The following is a 26,247-nucleotide window of genomic DNA, read 5'->3' on the forward strand; positions in this document are numbered from 1 at the left end:
CTGGAGTTGGCAGCTCTGGATAAATGACTGCCTAGGGCATCGCTTCACTGAGTACTCAGGGTGGAATTAACCTAATGTAAAAAGGGTTAATTGCAGACACTGTAGTTGAAGGTTTATCACTAGGAGCTGAAAGAGGTAACAATCCTCCCTAACTTTAAGCTCTTTAAAAAAAAATTTTCTTAATTCAAAAAGGTCCCTTTAAAGTTCCTATCTTGCTTCAGCTGGAAGTGTTGCAGTGCAGTGCTGATTGGTACAGAAGATCAACCTGGGTCACTGTGCTTCTCCCCAGCAGCCCTGTGGCCTTCTGCTCTCAGGGGTAGGAGGGGCAGGCTCATATCTGTGGGCCACCATCCCTGGCCTTTAGGCGCTTTCCCTCAGCCCCTGACATTCTCAGTCCTTTGGCTCCCCGGTATGACAGTGTTGATTGAGGCACAGAAACTGGAGCCGGACAGACAGCAGCTGGTCCAGCCTCACCATTTTACAGCAGAAACTAAGTCCCAGAGGAGGCCTTCGACCCCCGGCCCTACACCGGGAGTGTGTTTGCCTCCTTTGGCTCCGTCTCCCCACAGACCTGCCCTCTGGCCTCCCCTCCTCTCAGCATCAGTCCAACAGGGTCCTCCCTCCTGTGAGCGAGCAGGCTTCGGGCCTGTGGGCCCCGATCCTCCTGTTCTGCTGGCCCCTCTCCTCTGCCTGGCTCAGCCACAGACTTTGGCGCCCTCTGGAGGAGAAGTCCCTCGTCCAGCAGTCCTCGCTGGCTTCAGTGCCCATACCTGCTTCAGCTTCTTTATTCTTTTCCTTCTCAAGATTGATTCCTTAGGGTTCTCCCCCATCCTTTAGTCTGCCTGTCTCTGCCTTGGCTCGATCTTCCCACTCCGCCCCCACCACTTCCAATATTTTCCCCGTCCTCTAGAGTTCTCCAGCCTTGTCCGGGTCCTGAGCTCCTAATATTGGGCACTGGAAGAGCCTCCAGGTCCCATCGCCAAACAAATTCAAAACTAAAGACCTATAGTCAGTGACCACCCTTCCCACTAACTAGCTGGTCTGTAATCACGTTCCAGCTGCTTGCACCGAGACTGGGCAGGGGAGGGAAGAGGAGAGCCCAGATCTGCGTGCCTGCTTATCCAGTGATGCTTGTTGGCTCATTATACTTCAGGAGACAGCCAGGATGTCAGATACAGGTTGGATAAGGTGAATCTGGCTTATGTGATCCAGGTTCAGGTTGCTACTCTGGCAATGACTAGCTGTGTGATCATCTCCGAGCCTCAGTTTTCCTATTTGAAAATGTGAATACAATGCCTATCTCAAAGACAGAAATGCAAAATGTTACTATGAGCTTTTAATGGAAATCTACCCTTGTGCCTATATCAATACACTTTGGTGCATAGGCAGAGATGCACGCCAGGATCCCCAGTGAAACAGTGACAAGAGTACAGTTGTAGTAAAAGATTCTCCAAGGCTTTCCTCCCCCTTGATCAATTTAGAACTGGAGAATCAGCAAGATGGGATGCTCTAGAATGATGGTGACAAGGCCACACAGCATAGGAAAGAGATTTTGCCTTTTATTTTTTGCAAAACTCTGTAAATAAAATACAAAATCAGACATGATGGGGAGAGGCAGAGTGACCGGGGATCACAAGGGGATCCCAGACATCAGCTCAGTGAGGAACGCCTGATAGAGGTTGGGGAGGCACTTGACTGCAGGTGGCAATCTCTGCTGGGGGTAGCAGAAGAATATATTAAAGAGATTTATATTTATAGGAATCTGTAGGATGGGAGGAAACTCTGGAACCTGGGTCCTGACCCCCAGCCTACCCCCTGCCAATGTCAGTTGGGCCCATAGGTTGGGGGCTCCCAAGGAAGGGCCAGCCCTGAAAGGTGGTTGTAGGGGAGGGGCATGAGGGAATAGACAATGACTCCCAAGATCCCTGTGTTCCTGGGACAGAGAGCAGGCAGGGAGCTCAGAAGGCAGTGCTGGCCATGCTTCCTGGCCCGAAGATACGAGGCAGAGCTTCCAGAGATTCTTCTAGCCGTCGGTGAGCTGACTGCCCATCCTCCCCTAGAAAGGGGTACAGTGGTCAGGGTCAAGCAATGTCCTTTTACCTAGCAGTCCTTCTAGGTTTACCTTATGTGACCACCACCTTTCCCCATGCCTGCCTCCTGAACTTGGTCATGAAGAGCAGGTCAGAACCATAATCCACTCACCACACTGAAGGAGGCTCTGGCGGGCAGCTTCCCTCACAGCCTCCTTGTCTGTTTGGCACAGATACACCAGTGGTTCAATGCCCTCTGAAGCCTGGTTGAGAAAGGGCAAAGCATGAAAAGTCAGAAGAGGGAGCCAGGTAGGTAGAGGCAGTGAGGAAACAGTGTGTCAGGGGGAGGAAGCATTCCAAAACAGGTTAGATTGAAGTGATGGCAAAAGACAAGGACTGGGGGACTGGACACCCAGAAAGGAGGCAGTGGAATGGTCACAGAGGAGTGGGGTGGCCAGTACAGGGTGGGCAACTCAGGAAAGGCAATTTAGGAAGTCTGTCCAGACATTACCTTGAGACAGCCCAGAGCCACACACCCAGCTACCCGGGTCTGTATGTCCTCATCTTCTAGTTGTTCTAAAAAACAAAGCAGGGCCTGGGGACACAAAGGGCTGGATGAGCCTCGGTGTTAAATCTGAGCACTCTGTACCATTTATCCAGGCCCTTTGGTCTTCCCCTGACCTTCTTCCGGAAGTCGGAGCCCAGGGCTAAACTTCGAAGCTGGGTAGTGACAGCAGCCATCACCTTACTGTTGCCATGGATGAGAAGGGAGCTAAGTGCCCGGAGTCCATCCCGGTGAAGCCGCCCCTCAGGGGCCAGTCTCAATGCCCGGAGTACCACAGCCTGGTCATCTGAATTCAAGTTCTTCACAAGTAAAACTGAAGGGTAGAAAGGATGGGGAAGGAAGGAGAGGTTAAGGCTGCTGTCCCCAAAGGGATGTTGGGATGGAGAGCAAGGGTTCCAGAAGCTCTTATACTGACAAAAGGGAGTCTGCTCCTTGCCCCAAACCCATCACAAATGGGAAGAGAGACGGGAACATATCAGAATGGGTACAGCCACCAAACTTTCCAGTGAAACAACTGGGACACGATGAGCGTGTGAGTGTCCTCTCTTAAACATCTGTGCATCTGAAGAACTACCACTCACTCTCTTCAGCCATCTCTGTGACATAAGCTTCCATGGAGGGACTATTCAAGGCCTCAATGTGGCTCCAAAACTGGAAGATTGTGAGCTGTTCCCCAGGCCCCGGTCGAGGCCGCCTCGGTAGCTTCTGTCCCATGGCATCCTCCAGGAATTTAACACACACTGGGGAGAGATTTGATGGGTACTCTTGAGGCATGTCATGGATGTGATTTAGTCCCCATAACCCAGGTGAAGGTGTGCTTCATCTGCCTGTTTTCCATTCTTGGGACCCATCTCCTCCGAGAAATCTTTCCTGCCCAGACCTATCCTGAAGTGTCTGATACTTTCTCTGAATTCCCATGAGCATTTACAGGTCTCCGCTGCTTGTATTTATGTAAAAGTTGACTGTTATCAGAGCAAGAACACCAGGATTTGTGGGCAGGGGACTTGGGTCTGAATCCCAGTTTGGTTACCATATGGGTGAACTTGGCAAGTCATGAGGACTTGCCTCTTGAGGCACTGAATTTTATGCTCTAATAAAATGGGGAAGCTGAAGATTTTCCTTCCAGCTCCTAATCTTTTGATCTCCCATGTGAGTTTGGCTCTTCACCTGGCTATGACATCTCCATCTGTACTTTTTGAGGTCAGGAGTATGCCATACGGTTTTGTGTGTCTTGGTTGATTTTTCACCTTGAGCACAGTATGCACTAAATAAATATTTGTGAATCAGTAGTGAGAGGGCTTGGAGGAGTACTTGGAGGAGACAGGGACACTCACTCACCAGCCTCAGCCAGGCCCGGCTGGCGCAGTGAGAGACGGGCTCCATACTGGCTGCAGAAAGTGAAGAGGATACGCTCCACTGGACAGACCAGGAGATTGCCTCCCTCGGTGCACAGGTCCCAGAAAGGCAGGAAACCCGGCCGGGGAACAGAAAACTGCAACACTGGGTTGGGGAGAAGCAGTCAGTGGGATGAGGTGGGGCAGTGAGGGCTAGCAGTGGCTGAGTCAGTGGAAGGCTTGTTGGACTGGGTGGTTAGTTAACGCATGGAGAATGGGGGCAGGTCTCTATGGGGAGGGGAGGGACGACGGGCAGAATTCTGGAGAAAGAGGACAGAGACAAGAGTTCCTTGTGTTGCTCTAGGGTAGAAGGGAGTGGGTGCCTTTACCTTCCTGAGCAGAGGTGGCCTTGCCCACTTGCCCCCCACAAAGTTGGCACACCATCTCCAGCACCAGGGCCTCCCGAAGCAGCCGTTCCAATGCTGATGCTTCCTGACATCGTAGGGGCCCAAAGGTGCCTAGTTTCTGAAGAGCAGAGACCGGCCAGGGCCACCTCAGACACAGGGAGTAGGAGGGGTTCTACTCAGCCCCTGTTCAAGGTTGGGGATGCTGAATAACACAGGGGGCCCAGAACAATGGCGCTGAGCCCAGGGACTGCAACTCCCAGCATGCAAAGGGCAGGTGTGTTCATGGGAGGTTAAAAAAAATGCCAGTGGAGATACAATACAGTGGGATGATGGAGACTAAAGGTCCTAGCATGCTAGATCTTGGGGTCAGTAATGGGTTAATGTGTTGGGGAAAGGGCTGCCGGCCTCACCAGCAAGAGGTGGCCACAGTGCTGCAGGTGCAAGACCAGGGCCATGTCCAGGGCAGGGCAGCCAGTGCTGAGGGGGCCGGGCGTCGAGGAGTCCAGGGCATCCTCAGACACACCACTGACCCCAGCCTCGGACCCAAGCCCTGGGCTGCTCAGCGTCCTGCAGGAGAGACCTGAGTAGTAAGCACCTGCTGTCCAGACTGCAGAAGCAGAATATCACCGCCATGTGCCCAGTGTACGTTTATTGAGATGCGAACCCCTCCTTAGCCCCTCTCTCCCACCCCTGCATACAGATAATGGATGGACAGACAGAGGATGACTACACACACGGCTCCCACTGCTGCGCTTTCTGATGTGGGGGCCTTTAAGCAAGGGCCAGGGTGGGTCCTAGTGATGAGAGGGTATTGGAGCAGGACCAGAAGGGTCCCAGGGAGGGCCGAGGGCAAATGCGCTTAGAGGTGCAGGACACTGGTGCTGGCATTTTGAATACTGGGAAGAGAGGTCACCAGGTTGGAGGTGGGACGGCCATCGATGAAGTGACCACAGGGAGCGCTCCAGGAAGGCAGGGGGGCTCTGGCGGGAGGGCAGAAGCGCCAAGGCCTTGGGCCAGAGCAGCGGCGAGGGGAGGAGGGGCAAGGCGGGGTCAGTGAGGCGGGCAGCACGAAAGCTGCTCCGAGGGAGCTCTTCAAGGGACCAAAGTCTCCGCCTAGGGGGTGCTGAAAGGGACAGCTGGAGATGATGGGGCTGGCTCCCAGCCACGGGGGAGCGAGGAGGAGGTGGGGGGGCGTGTCCAGAGAGCAGGTCCAAAATGAGACTGAGGGAGAGAGGCAGAGCTAGAGATGGGCAGAATGGGGCACTGGAAGGCTAGGGGGCGACGACACATCAGGAGCCCAGGGCGGATGGAGACGTGGAGATCAAGGGCAGACCGGGGTCCCCTTCCCAGTGAATCCTAACTGTCCTCCCTTCTGCTGCCCTCCACTCCCAATCTTCTGTTTCCTTAATCTTGCTCAATGGTCCCTCCCTCACCTGTACCCCAGCCCCTTCTTCACCTGTCCTCAGGCCCGTCATCCTCATCTTCATCATCGTTAAGGAAGCTAAAACTCTCTAGCGCGTGCTCCACAGTGAGGCTGAGGCTGGAAGCCCGGCTGCGGGACATGCCCTGTCTCTGCTGCAGACATGGTTGAGAAAGGGGTGATGGATCATCCTCCTTGCCCTTCCCATGTCCTCCCTCCCTTCCCCACCACGTCCCTTTACCCTCACCATAAGGAGCCTCTCAAGCCGAGTCACCTCCTGCTCCAGTCCTTGCAGCTCTGGAAACTGGCCCCGGTAGTCATCCAAGGCAGAGCTCAAGGCCCCCAGGGCTTCTTCCAGCCCGGAGTCCTTCAGCCCTGCTCCCTGCTCCAGCAGCCCCCTCTGGGGAGGAGCTTTGGCTTCTGTTAGGGGAATACCGGCTGCCTCCTGGACCGGAACCTGGGCCGCCACAGCGGGGCTGGGGGCATGGTCCGTGAGAGGTGACTGCGCAGGCAGCGGGTTTATGGGTGGTGAGGTGGGGTACGCATGGGGACAGGAGGAATCTGAGGGGGGGGATGCGGGGTCTGAGTGCAATGGTGACACATGGTTTGTAGGGACAGGGCTGGGGACTGGGTCTGAAGGGGAGGGGGCCAAGTCTGGGCAGACAGAACTGGGCTCAGACTCTGGATGGGAGAGGATGGGGTCTGGGTGGGGGCAGATGGGATGTGGGTGGGGAAAATCGGACTCAACCGGTCTTGGATGGCAGGGAGAGGAGGTCAGGCTTAAAGTGACTGGTTCTGCGGGTGGGGGGGTAAGGCTTTCATGCAGAGTGGTCGGATCTAAACAGGGGAGGGGAGGACTTGGGCTTACGGGGTCTGGGGGAGCGCTGGGGTCAGGGAGAGGGCTAATGTCAGAGTCTGAGGCCACAGGGGTCAGGAGGCTCTGGGCTCGGCTCTCCAAGGCCACAGGGTCATTGCCGGCCTCGGCCAGTGCGGCATCCACACTGGCCTCGCTGATGTGGCTCAGAGTTCGGCTGTAGGGGATGTGCCCGTTGGCCAAGGCCGGGCCTTTGGGCCCCTCCTCCTCTGGGGCCTCCCCTGGGGCATGGGGGATCTCGGGCCGAGAGAAGGCGATGTGGATCGGGGGAGCCTCCGGCTGCTGCACGAGGGGCCGAGAGGGTGGGGTGAGGCGGGCGGCCCCGGAGAGCTGGGGGCTGGAGGAGTCGTCGGAGGATTCGGAGGACAGGGACCACGCCGTTCCGTTCTCTAGCTCCTCCTGACGACGGAGCATGTTCTGGGGGGGGGAGCAGGGGAAGTGGTGACTCTTAGGGGGCACCCCCAACTCATCCAAGGAGCTGCACCCAGGCTCTGGTGCCAGGCTTGAGTCAGAGAAGAAAAGAGGGCAAGACCCTCGGGGTCTCGGGGCAGCACCCCACCCCCAAGTCAGACAGGTGGACGGCCAGTCTGGACAGTCTGGCACAATGGGCCACGCCCTGGGAGGGAAATGCCAGGGAGGGCTAACCCCTCAAGGAGCGGGATTAAGGGTCACTCACATAGAAAGCCTGTTCCCGCAGGGAAGGGGTGTCTGGAGGACTCTGACTGTAGGTGGAAAAGCGCTTGCTGACAGTGGAGGCCTTGGTGACTGTGGAAGCCGCAGAAGGTTGGTCATCCTTGTCAAAGGGGCTGAAGGGAAAGTCGGGGTGTTGCTAGAGACAGGAGCAAGAACCCCCTCCTCATCCGGCGGGGGCTCCACCCTGCCCGTCCTCTCCCGAGCACTCACCTCCAAGTGACCTCGAGGCTGAGCTTGATGGTGCCCAGGTCATTGATATCCACAGCCACCACCTGAGGCAGGGCGGCAAACAGGTCCTTGGTCTCACAGGAGACACTGCCCACCACCACGTGGTTCGCCAGGCTCTTTAGTTCCGTGACCTGTGGAGCGGGCCAGGGCAGGGTCAGCCGCCGGGGCAGGGTCAGATGAGCAGGGGCTGGGGGCCAGAAGGCGGGGAGGCGGGCCTGGGGAGAAGGGGATCGTAGGCACCTTAATGGAGAGGAATTCTGTGAGCAGCGGCAGGAAGACCATGTCCTCGCTGTCCCAAACTTGCTTCCCGCTGCTTTCGATCCGTCCTCGCAGCTTCCAGCGCTGACGCCCGTATTTCATATAGATCTGAGGAGGGGACAATGAGAAAGTCCATCGTCTGCCCGCCCTCTGACAGAAAAGTGACAGAAACTACCAGGGACGAGGAGGGTGACCCCTAACTCGCTGCCCCGAGAGACAGAGAAGCCACAGGAGTTAACCTTCCTTCCCCATTCACTGTTTCCACAGTACCTCATATTGGTCCCCAACACACAGCCGGGCAAAACCAGCCAGCCCTGGAGAGAGAATAAGAGTCTGAGTTCTCCAAGCTTTCCCTCTGCCCCCTTAGGTGCTCGGCCCTCACCTTCCCCACCATTCACACAGACCTTTCATTTTGAGGTGGAATTCACCCAATTGCCCTTCGAGTTCACTCTCCAGCAAACACATGCTCTGGGGGCGGGAAAGGAGAGAGCATCAGCAGCACGTCCCCCAGGCCGCTTACAAAGGAGCCCCCTCCCCTTTCTCGTGATGCAGGCGAAGCTCCTCACCTCAGTGTACTCTCGGTGCCCGCGAGTAGCTTCGGCCAGACTGTCCCTGGCCTCCCGGCTCCCAGGAGTCCCTGAAGTATAAGCCCGCACCATGTTGTACGCGCCATCCCGTAACCGCCGCTGGATGCAATATCCGTCATATAGCTCATCAATCTGGAGGAGAGGACCACGAAGGAATCGGAGGGGGCGGAGACAAGGGAGATGTCTCCAAGCGGGCAGCTCCTGGGACTGAGCTCCTGAAGCCCTTCTGGGGGCTTCCAAGAGCTGCCCCTTGGAATGAGCATCATTCAGGAGAGAAGCATCAGCCTTGCCATCTTAACTCAATACCTCCCTTCCCTTCTCTACCAATCCCCATCATCCACGAGCTTCGTATCCTCCCTCTACCCACGCGTTTACCTTGCTGACGTGGAACTCCAGGCGTCGGAGAAAACGCTCAATAGATTTAACTTGCTGAGGAAATAAAAGTTTTGATAAAAAAAGATCTTGTTGGGGTGATGGGGAGGAGAGGAAGGGGCTGCTTCCTCCTGCTCCCTCTCCCCAACTCTTTGCCCTCTCACACCCTGTCTCTCTGTCAGCCCCCAACGTCTGTCTCAGATTCACTTACCTTGTCCAACTCATAGAGAAAGCCCTGTATGGGGAAAAAAAAAATTAGGATAAGATGAGGAGCATAAGACGTCCTGGACAGCAGGGATGTGTAACACTGAAAATGAAGGATGTGGGACCTTTGCCCTATTATTGGGGTCATCTTGTGCATGGATAAGGTAAGGATGAAATGATGAAACAGTGGAGGAGGGGGATAAAAGACTTGTCACTGGCTGTGAAAAGAGAAAAGGGAAGGGATGTGATGGAGCTACCTCCAAACCAACAGCGAGAACCTGGTAAGTGTTCAGTGTGAGCATTTACTCCTCAAAAATGAGTATGCTACTAAGCAGGGAATGCTTTGTTATTTTGTGAATTGTCTAATCTTGAGAAAGTGGTGGAGAAAATCTTAATAATGCAGATTAAATTTAAAAGTGTGTTTGCTTATATTCCCACTCCCTCCCTGAATGCCCTCAGCCAGTTGCTAAACATTTACCCACTCCTTGCTGGCTTAGCTCCTTATCTTGACATTCTTTATTCTTTAACCCATGTTCAAGATTGAGAAGGTCTCTGAGGATTGGGGGATGTTGTGAAATGGTTTGAGTTTTGTATTTAAATTAGCATCCCGTTCTGTATCACTAACACCAGTGAAGACTCTCTTCCCTCCCGGAAAGAGATGTGATCACTGGGCAAGGAGTGGGGACAGGGAGACACGGAATGGCATACCTTAAGAATACCTGGCTACTTCCCGAGTCAAGAAGTGCCAGAGGAAGGGAGGGACTGAGACAGGGACAAGAAGAGAGCCAGGGATAGGCCAGAATTGGGAGGGGTGGGGGTTGAGAGAGGGGGGCCTCAAAGGCAGTGAAATGGAAGAGGTACTGGAAGGTGGAACTTCACTAAGAGCACAGGTTGGATCTAGTCTGTGGGACAATAAAAAAAACCGGCTGCTTGGGATTGGCTGGCAAAGTCAGTCCTTGCATTCCACTACATCAGAAGTACAGGGGACCTCAGAGTATATTAGTCCCAGTCCCTCATCCTAGAGAGGAGCAAACAACAGCAGAAAGAAGCACCTTCCAAGAATTTCCACACAGTCAATGGCAAAGCAAAGACCAGAATCCAGGTTTCTTAATTCTTAGTCCAAGACCATGGTCTTGGAGTGGTCCAAGCCCAAGACCACTATTCCAAACTCTCTCTGATAACTTATTAAATCCTTTCTAATAATATATAGCAATAGCCGGAGAACTCCTGGGTACCTCAGTGGAGAAGCAGGGAAAAAAAAACAGATTAGATGAGGGAATACATCTTGGCGGAATTAAATTAAATTTCATCAACATTGATTAAGCAATGGATAGAGCTCTAAGCCTAAAATCAGGAAGACATCTTCTTGAGCTCAAATCCAGCCTCAGGTACTTACTAGCTGTGTGACCCTGAGCAAGTCATTTAACCCTGTTTTTCTTAGTTTCCTTATCTATAAAATGGTCTGGAGAAGGAAATGGCAAAACACTTCAGTATCCCTGCCAAGAATACCCAAATGGGGTTATGATGAGTTGGTTATGGCTGAATGATGTTCAGGACACAGGATGTTGAAGATCCAAAACCAAAAATTAAAAAGCTCTTACTCTCAAAGAACATACACAAAATTAGGGGAATATATATGTATAGAGACAAACAAGAGAAATATGAATAACTGGGGAAGAAGGGTTGTTTCAAAGAAAAGCTGACTAAGTAAAGCTGTGAAGGAATATAAAGGTTTTGACAAGGGATGAGAAGGGGGAGGCTGTGCCTTCCAGGCATGAGGGAAGGCCTGTATGTATGAATGCATGGACATGGAATGCTGAATTGGGGGGAGAGCTAGTAGTTCCACTTGGCCGGGATGCAGAGGGTGTGAACTGGAGTAATGTGAAATACTATCTGGTTGGAACCAGAATGGGGAGGGCCCTGGCGCTAGATTGAGATTTCTGTATTTTAGCCTATTGGCCTGGGAAGAACTGGTAGGATTCCCATTTTAAACATTTTCCTATCCCTCCTAACTGACAGTAACCAGGAATCTACCCCCTCCCATTCCAGTACAATGCTCATTCTCTCCCAGCTCCTCCCCAAGGCCTTCCTCACTCATGCTTGTGGTGTAAAGGGAAAGAAGGGTCCCAAATCACTCACCAGCCTAGAATTTCTCTTGGATTCTCTGATTTGAACTTGGAGTTTCTCCTGTTCTAACTGATGCACCTCCAGATAGGCCCTGGGGAGGAATAGGAAAATGTTTAGAATGGGAATCCCACCAGTTCTTCCCAGTCCCATTCACACATAACCCTCAAGGAGGAAACCAAGACACAGCTTGATCTGTCTGTATCTGATTTTCAGTCTTGGGGGGCGGGGAGTGGCCATGGAGTATGTGGTGTAAGAGTCAGCACTCCGAATCACAGTTGGGAGAGAGAGAGGGTAGTATTCTTGGTATGAGAATATATATGTGATATAACCTAAATCAAATTGCTTGTCATCTGTGGGGGGAGGGAGGGGATAGGGAGAAAGGAAGGAGAAAAATTTAGAACTCAAAATCTTATAAAAAATGAATGTTAAAAATTACTTTTACATGTAATTGGAAAAAATAAAGTACTGGAACATATATTGGCTTTAACATATACTTTAACATATTTAACATGTATTGGACTACCTGCCATGGGGGGGGAGGGGGGAGAAACAGGGAAAAAGTTGGAACAGAAGGTTTTGCAAGGGTCAATGTTGAAAAATTGCCCGTGCATATGTTTTGTAAATAAAAAGCTATAATTAAATAAATAAAATAAAATAAAATAAAACACTGGAAAATTGGGAGAAAAAATAAAAATTGGAAAAATAAAGTGTATGTGTAGGAAAGGGGGTTTGGGGACTAGTAGGGGATTAGACTTAAAATGTCTGTGGATGAAGGGATTCCTTTGAGGATGTCCCCCCCTCCAATTATGATGTAAGACAATCCCATAGGTCATTGGCCTAGGAAGGAAGGATATGCATCCTTACGTTAGGCCCCTCTTCAGGGCTTCATACACCTGGTCCAGCCGCTCTGGCTGAGGCACCTTTGGAGGTGGGTGTGCCATGGAGAACATCCTGGAGACTCGGACAATGGCAGGTGTTTTTCGGGGGACCACAGGGGGGCTGAAGGCTGCTAGGCTCCTGGAAAGAGGTGGCAGCAGTTCAGAATGAATCTCGAACCCACAGATTCAAAGGGATGACATGTCTTCCACATATCCCATCCCTCAGCTGCCCATTCTGGAACTTCCCCACCTGAGTTTCCCCCTCAGTACCTGCCCCCCCGGTCCTGGCCACTGAGGACACCTGCGAAGGACTGGCTCCTATTGATCCTGGCAGTGAGAATTCGACGTTGGGGCCGAACAGACAGCGACATCATCGAATGAGTCCGAGAGGGGCTCCCTGATGAGAAAAGGAAGGAAGGAAGGGGAGGAGTAAGATGGACGAATTCCCCAACACTTAGGGAGTAAAGGGCCAAGCTTGGAGTTCAGCAAGGACAACCTCCTAGAAGTGGGAATCCCTGAGTTTCCTCCAGCTCTTCCCTGAAGCTGAGCTCAGGGCAGGGGCATGACAGAAAGGGAACAGAGGGGTGTGGAACTGAACTCAGGGGTTCGGACTCCCAAGCCGACTGTCACAACTAGTTCCAGTTGGCTGAGCTTTAAAGGATACAGTGAGAAGGGTATCCTGCCCCCGCTCCTATCTCTGTGACAACAGCTTTCCACTCCCTCCCTCTTGGCCAGAAGATTACAAATGTAATCCGATCAGGGAAGATGAAGAGAGGCCCTCAGCTGGACCCCTAAATCCAAATCCTAGGGTGCCTTTCTTGCTCCCTGCCTCAGGGCTAACTTCCAAACAGGGCAGTTCCTGGGATGGGAAAGGGGAGAGAAAATAGCCTCACGGAGACGCCATGTCCCAGCAGGGATGTTCCCAGTCAAAACATGAGATAATGAGAGAAGCTTAGGACAGAGGTAATCACAGGGCCTGCGAGGCAGGTGGAGTGGGGACTCTGCTTGGCAGCTCCTGGCCTCCACTTCCCAAATAACAATCCCAGCCCCTCAGAGCTTCCACCTTCCGCCTCTGGAGCCTGCTCTTGGCAGCCCCCAAGATGCCCTGGCCCAGCTCCAGGGAAACCCAGGAGGGGAAGGAGTTCGGAAGGATGGTGGGGATGGAAGAAGACTCCGGGACCGGGCGGGTTTGGAGAAAACCCTTGGCACAAAATGCATGGCAGAATTACTGCTGGCAGACCTGGGACTGACTCCCCTATCTGTGGGATATTCTTTCCCTAAACTACCTCCCCCCAACACACACACGCCTGGTCCTGGGAGGGAGCAGGAAAGGGAAGGAACAGATTCTGAAGAATGGAAGGAAGCGCATGTTTACCCCAGAGACACTCGTGGGCGGGGCTGTCCCTTCGGGCCTCCTCAGCCCCCCTCCTCTCACTTAAACTATTTCCCCTTCCCTAGGATCCCATGGCTTGAAAGGGGAGGGGAAAGTGAAGGGTCCCGGAAAGTGGGTGCTGGATCCCGGAGGATCACTCTGCACTAAAGGCCCCCGGGGGCTGGGCCGTGCTGGGGGAGGTGGCAGCCAGGCGGAGCTTCCCCGTCCTCCCCAATAGAGGGGGGGAAGGGAGGAGAGTGAGGGTCAGAGTCCCTCAAACCTTTAAGGGCTACAGAAATGTAAACTATTCGTTATTAGTAGTAATGAGGGTGAGGATGACAGACAGCCACGAGTCCGGCCCAGGACAGGACACCAGCGCAGGGCGGGAGGCAGGAGATAGCCAGACCCAAGAGGCGTTGAACCTGCTTCTCCGAAACCAGCCTGACCTCTCCCTGATCCCGGGCCACGGGGATCCGCACCTACACAATCTTGTCATTCTGCGCCTGCCGCCGAACCTCCTCCCGGTCCCCAAAGCGGAGCCCCAGGCTTGAGCTCTGGGGGGATTCTGGAGGGATCAGGGAGCTGTGGCAACAGCGACCAATAAATGTGGCCACCCGGGAGGGCAAGGACTCTCCTTGGCTCCACTCTGTCCCCCTCCCTCCACGCCCGATCCCCCCGATCAGTCCCGAAGAGTCCCGGGTTTTAAAGCCCAGAGCACAGAAGGGGATTCCCGAACCGTGGGGGAAGGAGGAGGGAGAACATTGGAAGGAGGGTCTCGTTGGGCTCTAGGGGTTATGTCGGGAAAAACCCCGCCCCCCCCCGGTCTTCCTGAATTTCAGGAAGGGAAACCGAGTCACGGGCCGACTACTCCCCTTTCCATAGCCTCATTCTGTCCCCTCAAGTTTTCTAGCCCTAGGATCCCAGAGCTGCCCACCCCACATCCCTGCCGGTCCTCCCTAAGAGGCGAGAGTGGGGGAAGGGGGCGGTTACCTCTCTTTCTCGAGTTCATGATGGGTGGGGGGGGGGGTGCCTGGGACCCACCGCACCTTGGCCCGGCCGGGTGGAGCGGACCTGGGCGGGCCTAATCAGCCCCGGGTGCCTGGTCCCCCTGGCTGGGCTCTGCTCGGGCTCTGGCAGCAGCTGGGGCTCAGGCTCAGGCTCCGGCTCCGGCTCCAGCTCCTCCCCTCAGCCCTGGCCCGGTCCCCCCGCCCAGTTCCTGCTGTTTAGCTCCTGACTCAGAGGTGCCGGAGGGCAGGCGGACGGGGACTGGGCGGGACTGGGGGTGGGCTCCGAAGACCCCAGTCCTCCTTCAATAGAGACCTGTGGGGAGGGCGGACCCTCCCCTTAAGTGGTCGTTTGACTGGGTGCGCCCGGCTAATATATAAGAAAAGGAAGTGGCTACATGCATATCCCTCCCACCAAGCTCTTCCCCAGGGCACCAGGGCCCAGATCAGGGGTAGGCAAGATTGGCAGCCACCTTCTAAGGAACAAACCCGGGGCTATCCGAGGGCTACATTTGACTCTGCCTTTCTATGCTATACACGGGGGCAGCCCACCACAGCGGATAGCCATCTGGCCAGGGACACAGGAAGGCTTGGGTTCCAGGCCCACCTCAGACCAACTACAGGCTGGCTGACCTCAGGTGAACCTCTCCAGCTCCAGGCAATTTCTGAAGATCAGCTTGCTGAAGGCTGAATGATTTGACTGGTGGAGGGAGTTTTCTCACTGGGGAGTCCTTACACTAGTGAATTTACAAGTTCAGGAAAAAAATTGCATATAGATTTAATAGTAGAAAATTGTACCGAAGCTTTGTTAACTTCACTGAACCTGTTTCCTCATCTGTAAATTGAAGGCATTGGGACGTCTCTATTTCCTTTGTATTAACTCATTACCCATAGTCCAGGTGGACAGTCATCCCTTTCCCAGGCTGAAAATGCCTTGTTCAGGTCTGGTTGGGAATCCCTGACTCTCAAAAGCCCTGGTTTGGACCACTCAGTCTGGTTTCAAATAGATAAGGAAATAGAGGTCAAGGGAGATTAAATGAACTGGCCAAACTTATACAGGTAGTATTCAGGTCCTTCAGAAGATGGGGTCTGAACCCAAGCCTTTTTGGTGAGGTTCGCACCCTCCCCAGCCTGTTTCTTCTTCGGGGGAATGACACTGGAAGGTCCTTTGAGTCAAAGACCCTTTTCTATCTGCTTCCCTCTCACTAGGGATATCTCCAATGGGGATTCACACTCTGCCATTTCCCTTTCCTTCTTTATTATCCAAGGGAAATCAGGTTAAAATGAACTGCCAAAGTGATTTGGAAAGAACACTGCACAGGAAGTCAGGATTCCTGAATTCTGTTCTCTGTCCTGATGCTAATCAGCTGGATGACTCTGAATTGGTCACTTCCCTTCCCTTACTAGGCCTCTGTCTTTTTTTACCTGTAAAATGAGAGGGTTGGATAAGATGAGCTCTAAGGTTCCTTTCAGCCCTAGCTTTCTATGATAAAGAGAAGTCTTGGGTGGAGAAGGGACCTTGACCTGGTGATTATGGAGTTTGGGGCTTCCAGACTAAAATCATCAGTTGATGATTGCATACTTTGGGACTTTAATATTACTGATACATTTTCAGAGCCCCTCCCTCAGCTTCCTCTTAGTCTGTGGAGGAGATACTTTCTGAAGCAATCTAAAGGATTTCCTAAAGGATATACATACCCTCTACACAGAAAAAACTAAGTCACTGGGGACTGAAAGCCAAGGCCAGACCCTCAAAAAAAGATGGGGAGGAGGGATGTGACTGAGATGTGAGTATATAGAAAAGCCTGGGCTATTTGCTCAAGTAAAAACCTAACCTCAGGAAAGGGCAGCCAACTTCAAAAACCTCTATTATATATCCTCTTGGGCTGGGTTGGGCTGGGCTGCCAGGACTATGGGAGTGGGGGTGGGGTGGGGTGCAGAAGATCAGGAGAGTTATCAGCAGCTTGTGGATTTGGAACATTGTTCAATTTACAGAGTTCTTTCCTCAGAACACTGGAAGCAGATTAAATGATTATTATTGGTATTACTCCTTGTCATGGTCTGACCCAGTCTCCTCCAGCTGTCTGCCAATCTCAGTCTGAGTCTGACTTTGTCTCCAGTTCTCTCAGTCCTTAAATACCCTATTACAATTATATCATTACAGTACACTGCGTATAAGCCAATCTAGAGTGATTATCATTATGTCATTATATCAAACTAAAGTGATTATATTATTATATCATACCAGACTTATGTGAACTAAAGAACCATTATCTCACCAATTCCACTGAGTTAACACCTTGTTTCAAGTATACTTCTCCAGAATTCTGGCCTTCTACAACTCCCCTCATAAAGATGAAGTACCTAATACCCAGAAGAGCCAAGTGATTGAGAAGGCTCACAGGGGACATCCTATGATGCTTTCTTCATCTCTTATTGCTAAAACCAACATTTCTAATATAATATTGAACAATAATGGTGATAGTGGGCAACTTTGTTTCACCCCTGATCTTACTGGGAATACTTCTAGTTTATCCCCATTACACATGATACTTTGTCTTCATATATTTCAACAACAATCCAACAGAAATAGGAATTAGGTCTGGACTGCTTGGCCCCACAGTGAGTTAAAGTTGGAATGGTAGAGAAAACTATGAAATAATTTAATACTGGGATAAACTGCCTCTGGAGGGAGTGGGTGCCTTCTTACTGAAGAGCTACAATTTGGATGGTCGGTGTGGCAGAGAAATTCTTACTTAGGGAGGGGAGGTGGACTATTGGTCAGTCAGGGCTTAGCACAGTACCTGGCAGCACAAAGTATGTCCTTGATAAATGTTTGTGATTGTACTGAAGGGCCTAAATGTGCCAGGTACTGAACTAAGCAGTAAGAGATGTAAAGGAAAGCAAAGGGCAGTCTCTGATCTCAAGGAGCTCACAAGATTCCTTCCAATTCTGGCAAAATTCTTTGCCCTTGACTATGATCACAAAGCTGGTAAGCGTGGGAACTGGGCTATGATCTCTAGTCTCATAGAAATAGGGAATAAGCATTTATGTAGAATACTACCTGCCAGTGTCATAATATCTCTTTGAGATAGGTACTATTATCCCCATTTTACAGTTGAGAAACTGAGGCAGTTTGAGGTTTGGTACCTAATCCACACAGTTAGGAAATGCTTGAGACAGGATTTGAACTCACCTTATCCTCATTCTATGAACCAACCATTGTGCCAAAAGTTAGCCACTACAGACTGTTAGATTTGGTAGTGACTTTAGAGATAGCCTGGGTGAGTGGAAAGAATCCGTTACTTACTATCTGTGTAAAACAGATTAACAACAAAAACCTTAGCCTCTCTGGACTTCAGCTTACCTATCTATAAAAACTAGACTAAGTGACTTCTCATGTACCACTCTAATTTAAAAACCCTAGTTCATATTTACAGAGGAGCCAAGATAGGAAGTGATTTGTCCTAACTAGTTGTAGTAAAAATTAGGACTAGAATCCAGGCCTCTTGTTGCCATTAACTGACTCCCAAGTCCCATTTCAGGACCAGATCATCAGACTATTTCCATCCACGCTGTCATTTAGATCCAAAGCCAAGTTAAGTGTCTGAGTCTGAGGTTGGATGGGAGTGGTGAGGAGCAAGCTGGAGAATTGGAGACTGAGTTAAAGGGAGGCAGGTTAGGGATAAGTACTAGACCTGGGATTTCATGGGTATTGGACATTCCCAGATGAGAAAACAGATAAAATGTTGTTCCTAAACCAGGAAGACCCAAGTTCAATTGTGGCCTCAGATACTTCCTACAAGTCTTATTTTCAAATGGTCTCAAATTTCAGTATGCTTAACTGTAAAATAGGGCTAATATTAGCACCTGTCTTCCAGGATTCATCGTAAGGATTAAAGAAGTATTAATTGTAAAACATTTAGCACAGTGTCTGGCTCGTGTAAGAATACATACTAGTTCCCTTCCCTTCCACCAATCTGGATTAGCTATCCCATTTTTGCAGCCTACAGAGTCTGCAACCTGAGTTACAGAAAGTAGCCTAGGGGCAAAGAAAATTATTTACTCTGAGTCAGTCACCCAGTCATTATGCATGTGTCAGAGACTGGATTTGAATTCAGCACAGGCTGGTTCAGAGACAGCCTCCCTATGTACTAGTATTTCCCAATGTCACAGGAAACCAGATTAAAATATAATTGGGAGATAGGTAACAAAATCACTAAAAATACAATAAATCATAGATAATGTTACATTTAAAACTAAGCCAATGTAGGGTTGCAGGAATTCTCATGTAATGAACACCAAACTGTTTTTTGTTTGTTTTTTTTGACATTACTGCCCTATACCATTCAACCTCTCAGAGGAAAAGTAATCATAGTAAAATAATAGGGATAGCTCATATTTATAAGACACGGAAAGTGGTTCCTATCTAGTATTTCTTTTGATCTTCAGGACAATCCCTTCTTTGGGATGGCCATTTAAGGCAGTATTGGCCCAATTAAGGAGGAGAAAACAGGTCCAGAGAATAACAACATAGGGGAAGGGGCTGAATTTCTGATCTGGATTTCCTGACTCCCAAGGCCATCGTTCCTCCCTTTGCTCTTTCACCACATCAACTGTAAGGAGACCTGGGCTGAAAAGCAAAAGAATAAATGGATGTCCTGAAGCCCACAAGCTGAAAAGCTGTGAGGCTCTGCCAACTAAAATTCCATCTTGTACAGGAAGCCATTTCCAATTCCTCTTAATTCTAGCACCTTCCCTCAGTTAATTATTTCCTATTTAACCTGTATATAGCTTGCTTTGAATAAATTATTTACTATTTAACCTGTATGTAGCTTGCTTTGAATAAATTATTTACTATTTGACCTGTATGTAGCTTGCTTTGAATAAATTATTTCCTAATTAACCTGTATATAGCTTGCTTTAAATAAAAGTGTTTACATATAGTCTCCCCCATTAGATTGTAAACTCTCTGAAGGCAGGTTAGCACATTTTGTTGTGGTTCAGTTCTTTCAGTTGTTTCCTAGTCCCACCCTATTTGGAATTTTCTTGGCAAAGATACTGGAATGGTTTGCCAATTGCTTTTTCAGCTTGTTTTTACAGATGCAGAAACTGAGGCAAACATAGCTAAGTGATTTTCCCAGGGTGACACAGCTAAGTAAGTGTCTGAGGCCAGATTTGAGCTCAGGAAGATGAGTTTTGAATCCAGGCCTGATTATACATACACTTCAACATCTAGTTGCCCTCAGCACATAGTAGGTACTTAATAAATGTTTATTGACTGACTCTAAATCACATTCCAGGCAAAGCAGTGGCCTGTTCCGCCTTCTAATCCCATCATATTCTTTTTCTTTAAAAAAATATTTTACTCTTGGTCCCCAAAAAGGAGAATCATGTGTGTCTCTCCCAAAGAGGGAATGACAAATATCTCCTCTGCAAAGCCCTTGTGCTGACTGCTTTTCAAACAATCTGGGCTAATAGCATCACCAAACACACACACACACACACACACACACACACACACACACACACACTCCTATATAACTATATCTATACATATGCAACTAAAGCATATTATTAATATATAATATTATCACTAAATATATATGTATACACAAATATACATACACATACATAAATATATTTTGTTTATTTTTCTCCAATTTTATCTGGGGGCTGAAAGTGTTATTCCACTTCTGATAAACTCCAATTATGTGACTGTTGGCAAACTCTGTCTCAGTTTCCTAATCTGTAAAGAGTTGATATCAATACTCCCTACCTGGATCATTGTAAAGGCCTCTTAATTGGTCTCCTTGCTGTCTATCTCTTTCCCTTCCAACCCATGCTTCACACAGCTGTCAGTGGTATTCTTACAGCAAGGTCTGATCACATCCTATTAAATACAACAGGGACTCCTGATATCACCTAGGATAAAATCCACACTAACCCCCGTCACAATTTGGCTCCAGCCTCCTTTTCCAGGCTTCATTATACATCATTCCCCTTCACAGATCCAGCCAGACCGATTTTCTTCCTGTTCCTCATGTGAGATTTTCCATCCCCTATTTGCTTTTGCACAGACGGTTTCTCCCATGTCTGGCACCCACTCTGCCTCTTAGATCTCCTTCTGCATCAAGTCTCCTTCAAAGGTCAGCTGCTGGTTTCCCAGCTGCAAAGGCCTTCACCCAAATAATTGTCATGTATTTATTTAACTTTATTTTGTATATCTTCTATATACTTAAATGCAAACATCAGTCAGTAGGTCAAGAAGCATTTAATTAAGTCATTACTGTATGCCAGATACCAAGTTAAGTACTAGAGATATAAAAAAAAAGGCAAAAGCAAATGTGACAGCACCATGCCTGGCACATCAGATCAATTAACACACGTTGATTGATGGAATTTGAGCTCCTTCAAGGAAGGAACCAATTCATTTTTGTCTTTCTATCCTCTGTACCTAAGACAGTGCTTTGTTCATATTAAGCTCTTAATATGTATTAGTTGATTCTATCAAAGGACTTTCATAAGAGAAGTGTTTTGTAAACCTGTAGATGGCTAGCTGGTTCAGTGGATATAGCACTAGACTTGGAGCTAGAAAGAACTGAGTTTACATCCAGCTTTAGATACTAGTTGTGTGACTGGGCAAGTCACTTAACCTCTACCTGCCTCAGAAGTTTTCTCATCTGTACAATGGAGATAATAAAATTACTTCACAGATTAATATGAAAATTTGATTATCCACACACATATATACATGCACATATATGTTTATATACACATATATAGGTAAAGTTCCTTGATACCTCAAGTTCCAAATATTAAGAACTGAATTTATCTCCCCCCTGCAAATGTTTCCCTTTTCCTTAATTTCCCCTTTGAGGACATCAAGGCTCACAAGCCAGGTATCATCCTCATCCCTTCATGCTTACCCCTACCCAGCATCCAATAGGTTGTTAAGTCCTGTGGTTTCTACTTTCATAATAGCTCTCACGTTCATCCCTTTCACTCTCACTCTGCCACCTTTCTACTTTTCCCAATACTCCTTGAGCCAGTAAACTGGTCTCCCTCCTGGGGATGGGAAAGGCTATGCAGAAGGTGAAGATCTTTAAATAACACTTGGGTGGTCACTTTTTGGGAAAATTATAGAGTGTATTCGTGCTCAAGATTGCGTTTGATAGATAACTTTTGAGTTTTTCTTCTGCCCATTTTGGTGATTCTGAGAGAAGCCATATGGAAGTAAGAAGAAAAAAGTCCAGGACTTGGAGTCTTGATACTCCATCTCTCACCTCTAGGCATTTTCATTCAAGCTCAGGGAACACACTCCTTCCTCATTTCAACCTTCTGGCTTCCTTCAAGTCCCAACTAAAATTCTATCTTCTTTAAGAAATTTTTGTCCATCTTCCCTTTAAAACCATCCTGTAAAGATTTTTATCCTGTGTAAAACTTGTTTGAAAAAAAAAAGGGGGGGGGTGTTACATTATGTGAGCTCCCTGAGAGCAGAAACTCCTCACCCCCTTTGAATTTACAGTATTTAGCACAGTTCTTGGCTTAAGCTTGAAGATATGACCTTAATGCGCTATATAAAAGCGAGCTATTATTATTATGCTGGTTGTTACTGTTGTTCTTACAAAGCCCCTATTTTCACAACTGGCAGAGGGGGCAAGAGCCAAGAGATAGCTGCCAACTGGCATATCAAAAAGTGCACTAGTCTTTTATCTAGACCACTTGGATTCCCGCCGCAGTCCTGTACCCCTGACCTCTCAGACTTTCTCAGAGCGAGGGCTTTGTCAGTTTTTCTCATTTCTAAATTGCAATTGATGTAACCCACCTATAAGGATAGACACAATATATCTAACAAGATAGGATTTTTTTAATCTGAATGATGATGTCATTGGTTTAGTAGGAAAGCTCCCATTGGGGAAATTCCCGGTTCTAAAGTAGACCCGCAGACAATTACTATGTAACCTAAATTTTATAGAACTGCCTGGGGATCTAAGAAAGGAAATGATTAGCCCAGAGTCACTCAGGCTCCGAGAGTCAGACAGAAGTCGAACCCCGACGTTCCACAAGGAGACCAGACCTTCCTCCCCCGGCCTTTCCTTCTCAGGAAACCTTAACGTGATTTTAAAATAAAGACATTCTAAAAAGTTTGCTGCGCTTGTTGTTAGTAGTCGGGGCTGCCTCGCCGGGGGCACAAGCAGGAAGGAAGAGCCCAGACTCCTGGGTCGCGTTCAAAGCTCATCCCCGGGCTCGTTCTGAGGAGCCTTTGGGCGCCCCCGGCCCCGCTTTTTTGCATTGGGGAAGTGACGGAGCCCGAGGGCCTCCCTGCCTCGGCTTCCCGAGCTGGCAAGGGGCCCGGGCGGCGGCCACCGCACGCGCTGGGCCAGAAGCCCTGCCACCTGCCGCCGTCCCCTCGCGGGGACCGAGCAGCCAGCTGGCACGGGCGCCCGGCCGCTCCCGGAGAGCCCCCCGCCTCAGGGCGGGTCTGAAGCGGGCGCCTCCCTGGGAGGGGCGGGGGGCGGGGGGCGGGGGGCGGGATGTAAACAGTGCCTCGGCGGGTGGGGGACCCGGGATGCGAGACGGCGCAGCGTCCCCAACTCCGGGGGTCGGGGCGGCGCCTGGAGCAGGTCGGCCAACCCCCGGGGTGGGGCCCCGGGTCCTCCCGAGTTAAACCTCCTCCCCTCTCCCCAGAGGCTCGCCCACCCCTTTGTCCCGAAGCCCCGCCCCTTCGCCCCCTCCCCCCTTGTTCCCCATGACGACCGTCCCAAACCCTTCAGCTAACGCCCAGCTCGAGTTGGCGCCTCCGGCTCCTCCCCAGCCCCCCCCCCCTTCCCTCCAAGAAGGGCGCCCGGGCTGGGGGTCTGCCAGGTTGGGGCGGAGAGCTTCCTCGCTTCCTTCCCCTCCCTGTCCAAGCCGGTGCCGTCCCCAGGGGGTCAGTGATGACTCAGGAGCGGCCTGAGGTCCGGTCTCAAGAGCTCATTCCCCCACCAGACCAGCAGCATCCTTAACCTTAACAAGCGGAACCACAGTCGCCGTGAATTGCTTTGGTGCTTTGGCCGGAGGGGGCCGGGGAACCGGGGGTTGGAGGCAGGCGGAGGAGGCTCTGCCCTCACCATGCAGACCTCGGTTTGGGGTTTTTTTTGACCTGCCACCCTCTCCAGCCATCACCGCGTGCACCCGGTCAGTCGCACATCCCGGTCAAGCCCCGCCCTCCCAGAGGTCAGCTGGTCACATTCCCCAGGCTGTAGGCTCGGAGTACTTGGGGGCGGGGGCGGAGGGACCCTGTGGCGCGCCCCATTACGGGGCAGGGAGGCCATGTGGGAGGGACCTCCCCTCCTTAGGGGCCGGGCTTGGGGGACTCCATGAGGCCCCCCCAAAGCCAGCTAGGAGGGGCGCCTGCAGAGAAGTGACTCAGCCTGAGACCCCTCCTGTCTTCCGTCAGCTTTTCCATACGGTCAGAGAGCCACCTCTCCCAGGGCTGGGTTTGGGTGCTGGAGCCTGGGGATTAGGCGCAAACACCAAGTGTAAGGACCTCACTGAGCCCAGAGTCTTGTAGGCTGCTTCCCTCCTCAGCAGCAGCTTTAGTTCCCCTAAGTCTTCTCGCCCAGACCTCTTAACCTGAGGTATAACCCAGTTCCCTATTCCCTCTACCCGGAACAGAGAGACAGAACAGATGGACAGACTCCCATAGGAGCAGCGTGGGGGCTGGGGCAAAGAAAATAGAAGGGGAATGTTTCCTAAATGTAATCTCCACTCTGGCTCCTATCTGATCTAGCAGAGAGGATCATACTAACAGTACTGGCCCTTCCTCCATCCCTAAGGTTCAAGGGAAGGAGCTCTGCTCCTTTCTGAAGTTAAAAACAACAGTAAAACAAACAAGCAACAAAACCTACGAGACTCAGTGGGAGCTGTTCTCTCAAGAAGTGAGACTGCAAAAGAGGACTGAGTGATGATCTTCCAAGTGAAGGTTACCCTTGATCAGCCCCCCTTTCCATAAACTTAAAGCACATCTGTTTTGTTCTCAGGACAGACCAGAGTAACTACACAGACACAAATAACTGAAGGCGCTGGGTCCTGCTGAACGACACAATCACCAAAATGTAAATCCACACAGACACATGAGAAAGGGAAAGGGAGTCTTTTCCTACAGCTATCAAAGCAACCCTATAAAATCCTCTGGCTAATGCAAACACAATTGCTGGGGGGTCAGGACAGTGAGAGCAAAAACAGGATGGAGGATTCTAGAGGAATGTCTAACTCTTCCCCAAAGTCTTAGCCCCTGCTAAGGACTTCCAGCTTGGATTACTGGTTCTACTTTGACCTCCTAGACTAGACTCCCTCAATTTGTTTAAAACTTGAGTGGGAAATGATGTCACAATCAAGTAATCAGGAAGAGTCCAGAAGACCCCAAACCCTCTACTCTCATTCCAACTGTCCTTCCCCAAAGAACAAGTGGGTGCCTTCCTCAGTTGCCCCATCATTGCCTTCCTTAGTCTCCCCATCTTGCTTCTAACAGAATTTACCTATCTCCCCCCAAAAAATCAATACTCTCTGCTCCCCTATATCTTTCTCCATCAAGTCCCTTTCTGGTCTTTGCTTTCTTTGGTTCCTTCTTCTGTCTCTTCCCTTCCCAAATTGCTTCCTGTGGCTCAGCCTTCCCAACCCCCTGTCTTGGCTTCCCCCATTCCTTTCTATCTCCCTCCCTCCCCCCAATCTCCAGGTCTCTGCCTCCCACACGCCTAGAAGCAGCTGCTTCGACAAGCGGCAGCGGGTGGGGGCGGCTGCGGAATCAGAGTGGGGGCTACCAGCCCTGGAAGCCACTCCCTAAGGTAGAGCCCTTGTAGGGCTCAGGTCCCCCCCTCGCCTTAGGACAGGGTGGAAAGGCCGAGCCCAACGAACAAACGGCTGAGCTGAGATCTGGGGCACTTGCAAATGGGTCCTTCACCTCCATTCGGGCTGCGCTGCCGGCCTGGCTGAGCCGGGCAGTTGTGCTTAGGATTGGGGCTGGGGAGAAGGATCGGGCCCTAAGGCTCTGGGTTTCGTGGGGAGCCAGGGGAGTCCCGTTAGTCGTTTCGCCCGGGTGCCCATAAGCGCCAAGGGGAAGAATTCCGGGGTGCCCGAGGCCCAGGCAGCCGGCCCGGGCTGGGGTGGGGAAAGGCCAGGATCAGGCTGCCCAGGTCCCAGGCTCGCTTGCACTCATTTCTCGGGCACTGGGACCGAAGGCTGCGGATGGCGGGGATCGCAGGCCCTGGAGCTGCAGACCCCAGTGGCAGGGCCCGAGTTGGACAGGGGAACGAGCGGAGAAGGATGGACAGACAGGAGGATTTGGGGGGGCAGATAACACGGCCTGGACCCACGTTAACTCCTGTGGCGCTAGGGGAGGAGGCGGAGGCGGGACCTGCCGGACCTGCCGGACCCGAGCCCCCTCCCTTTGCCTCCCCTCCCCCTCCTCAGGCCCGGTTAGTAACCCTGCACAACGCCCCGCAACCCTCCGCTTAGACTCGGCTCCGGGAGGGCCGGAGGCGTCCCCACTCACATGGCTCCGCCGCTCTGGGCTGCGCTGGGCCCGGCCGGCCCCGCAGCTCCGATCTGCCGCCTGGCCCGGGCCTCCTTCTCTGCCGCCGTCGCTGCTGCTGAAGCCGGCGCCGGCCCCTCCCTCTTCCCCCTTCAACCTCCCCCTCCCCGGTTCCCCCTCCCTCTATTCCCCGCTCCTCCCCCGCCCCTTCCCGGCCCGGCCCCGCGCTGCGGCACCGCCCCCCAGTCCTGTACTTCAGCTCTCACTGCTCCCCCCGCGCCAATCCTGGGTAATTGGAGGAGCGGACCCCCATCCCCCCTTCCCCTTCCCACTCTCCCAATCCTGAGGAATAGGAGGAGCGGAAGCCCTCGGACTCCCC

At 51.2% G+C, this 26,247-nt stretch overlaps 1 protein-coding gene and 1 long non-coding RNA gene across 4 annotated transcripts; one reads left to right on the plus strand and one right to left on the minus strand.

The window, feature by feature from the left end:
- Positions 1-574: 574 nt before the first annotated feature.
- Positions 575-26,013, minus strand: RIPOR1 (RHO family interacting cell polarization regulator 1). 3 transcript variants are annotated; one of them, XM_031950279.1, is made up of 22 exons: positions 25,890-26,013; positions 12,248-12,374; positions 11,964-12,116; positions 11,112-11,190; positions 8,980-9,003; positions 8,772-8,825; positions 8,376-8,528; positions 8,214-8,277; positions 8,080-8,123; positions 7,792-7,917; positions 7,534-7,682; positions 7,307-7,436; positions 6,004-7,047; positions 5,793-5,911; positions 4,747-4,903; positions 4,319-4,454; positions 3,934-4,095; positions 3,177-3,335; positions 2,712-2,908; positions 2,542-2,625; positions 2,203-2,293; positions 575-2,056 (listed from the first exon to the last, which is right to left on the minus strand). In XM_031950279.1, exons 2-22 carry the CDS (start codon positions 12,349-12,351, stop codon positions 1,959-1,961), a joined length of 3,327 nt encoding a protein of 1,108 aa, XP_031806139.1. In that variant the 5' UTR covers positions 12,352-12,374; positions 25,890-26,013; the 3' UTR covers positions 575-1,958. The 3 variants fall into 3 exon arrangements, with proteins under 3 accessions (XP_031806139.1, XP_031806138.1, XP_031806140.1); XM_031950278.1 differs by lacking the exon at positions 25,890-26,013 and adding an exon at positions 14,340-14,526; XM_031950280.1 differs by lacking the exons at positions 575-2,056; positions 2,203-2,293; positions 2,542-2,625; ... (4 more) ...; positions 4,747-4,903; positions 25,890-26,013 and adding exons at positions 4,910-5,557; positions 14,340-15,167.
- Positions 2,262-2,801, plus strand: LOC116421327. Its single transcript, XR_004231653.1, has 2 exons — positions 2,262-2,339; positions 2,691-2,801. It is a non-coding gene; the product is annotated as an uncharacterized LOC116421327 (long non-coding RNA).
- Positions 26,014-26,247: the final 234 nt, after the last annotated feature.

The sequence above is a fragment of the Sarcophilus harrisii genome, chromosome 2 (assembly GCF_902635505.1).
Source record: "Sarcophilus harrisii chromosome 2, mSarHar1.11, whole genome shotgun sequence".
Classification (NCBI taxonomy): domain Eukaryota; kingdom Metazoa; phylum Chordata; class Mammalia; order Dasyuromorphia; family Dasyuridae; genus Sarcophilus; species Sarcophilus harrisii.

Excerpts from the sequence above, each read along its gene's own strand:
- RIPOR1 (XM_031950278.1), bottom strand. Across the intron at positions 5,912-6,003 it reads GGCTTGAGAGGCTCCTTATG|CAGAGACAGGGCATGTCCCG; the intron begins GTGAGGGTAAAG and ends CCATGTCTGCAG. Across the intron at positions 4,455-4,746 it reads ACTGTGGCCACCTCTTGCTG|AAACTAGGCACCTTTGGGCC; the intron begins GTGAGGCCGGCA and ends TCTGCTCTTCAG.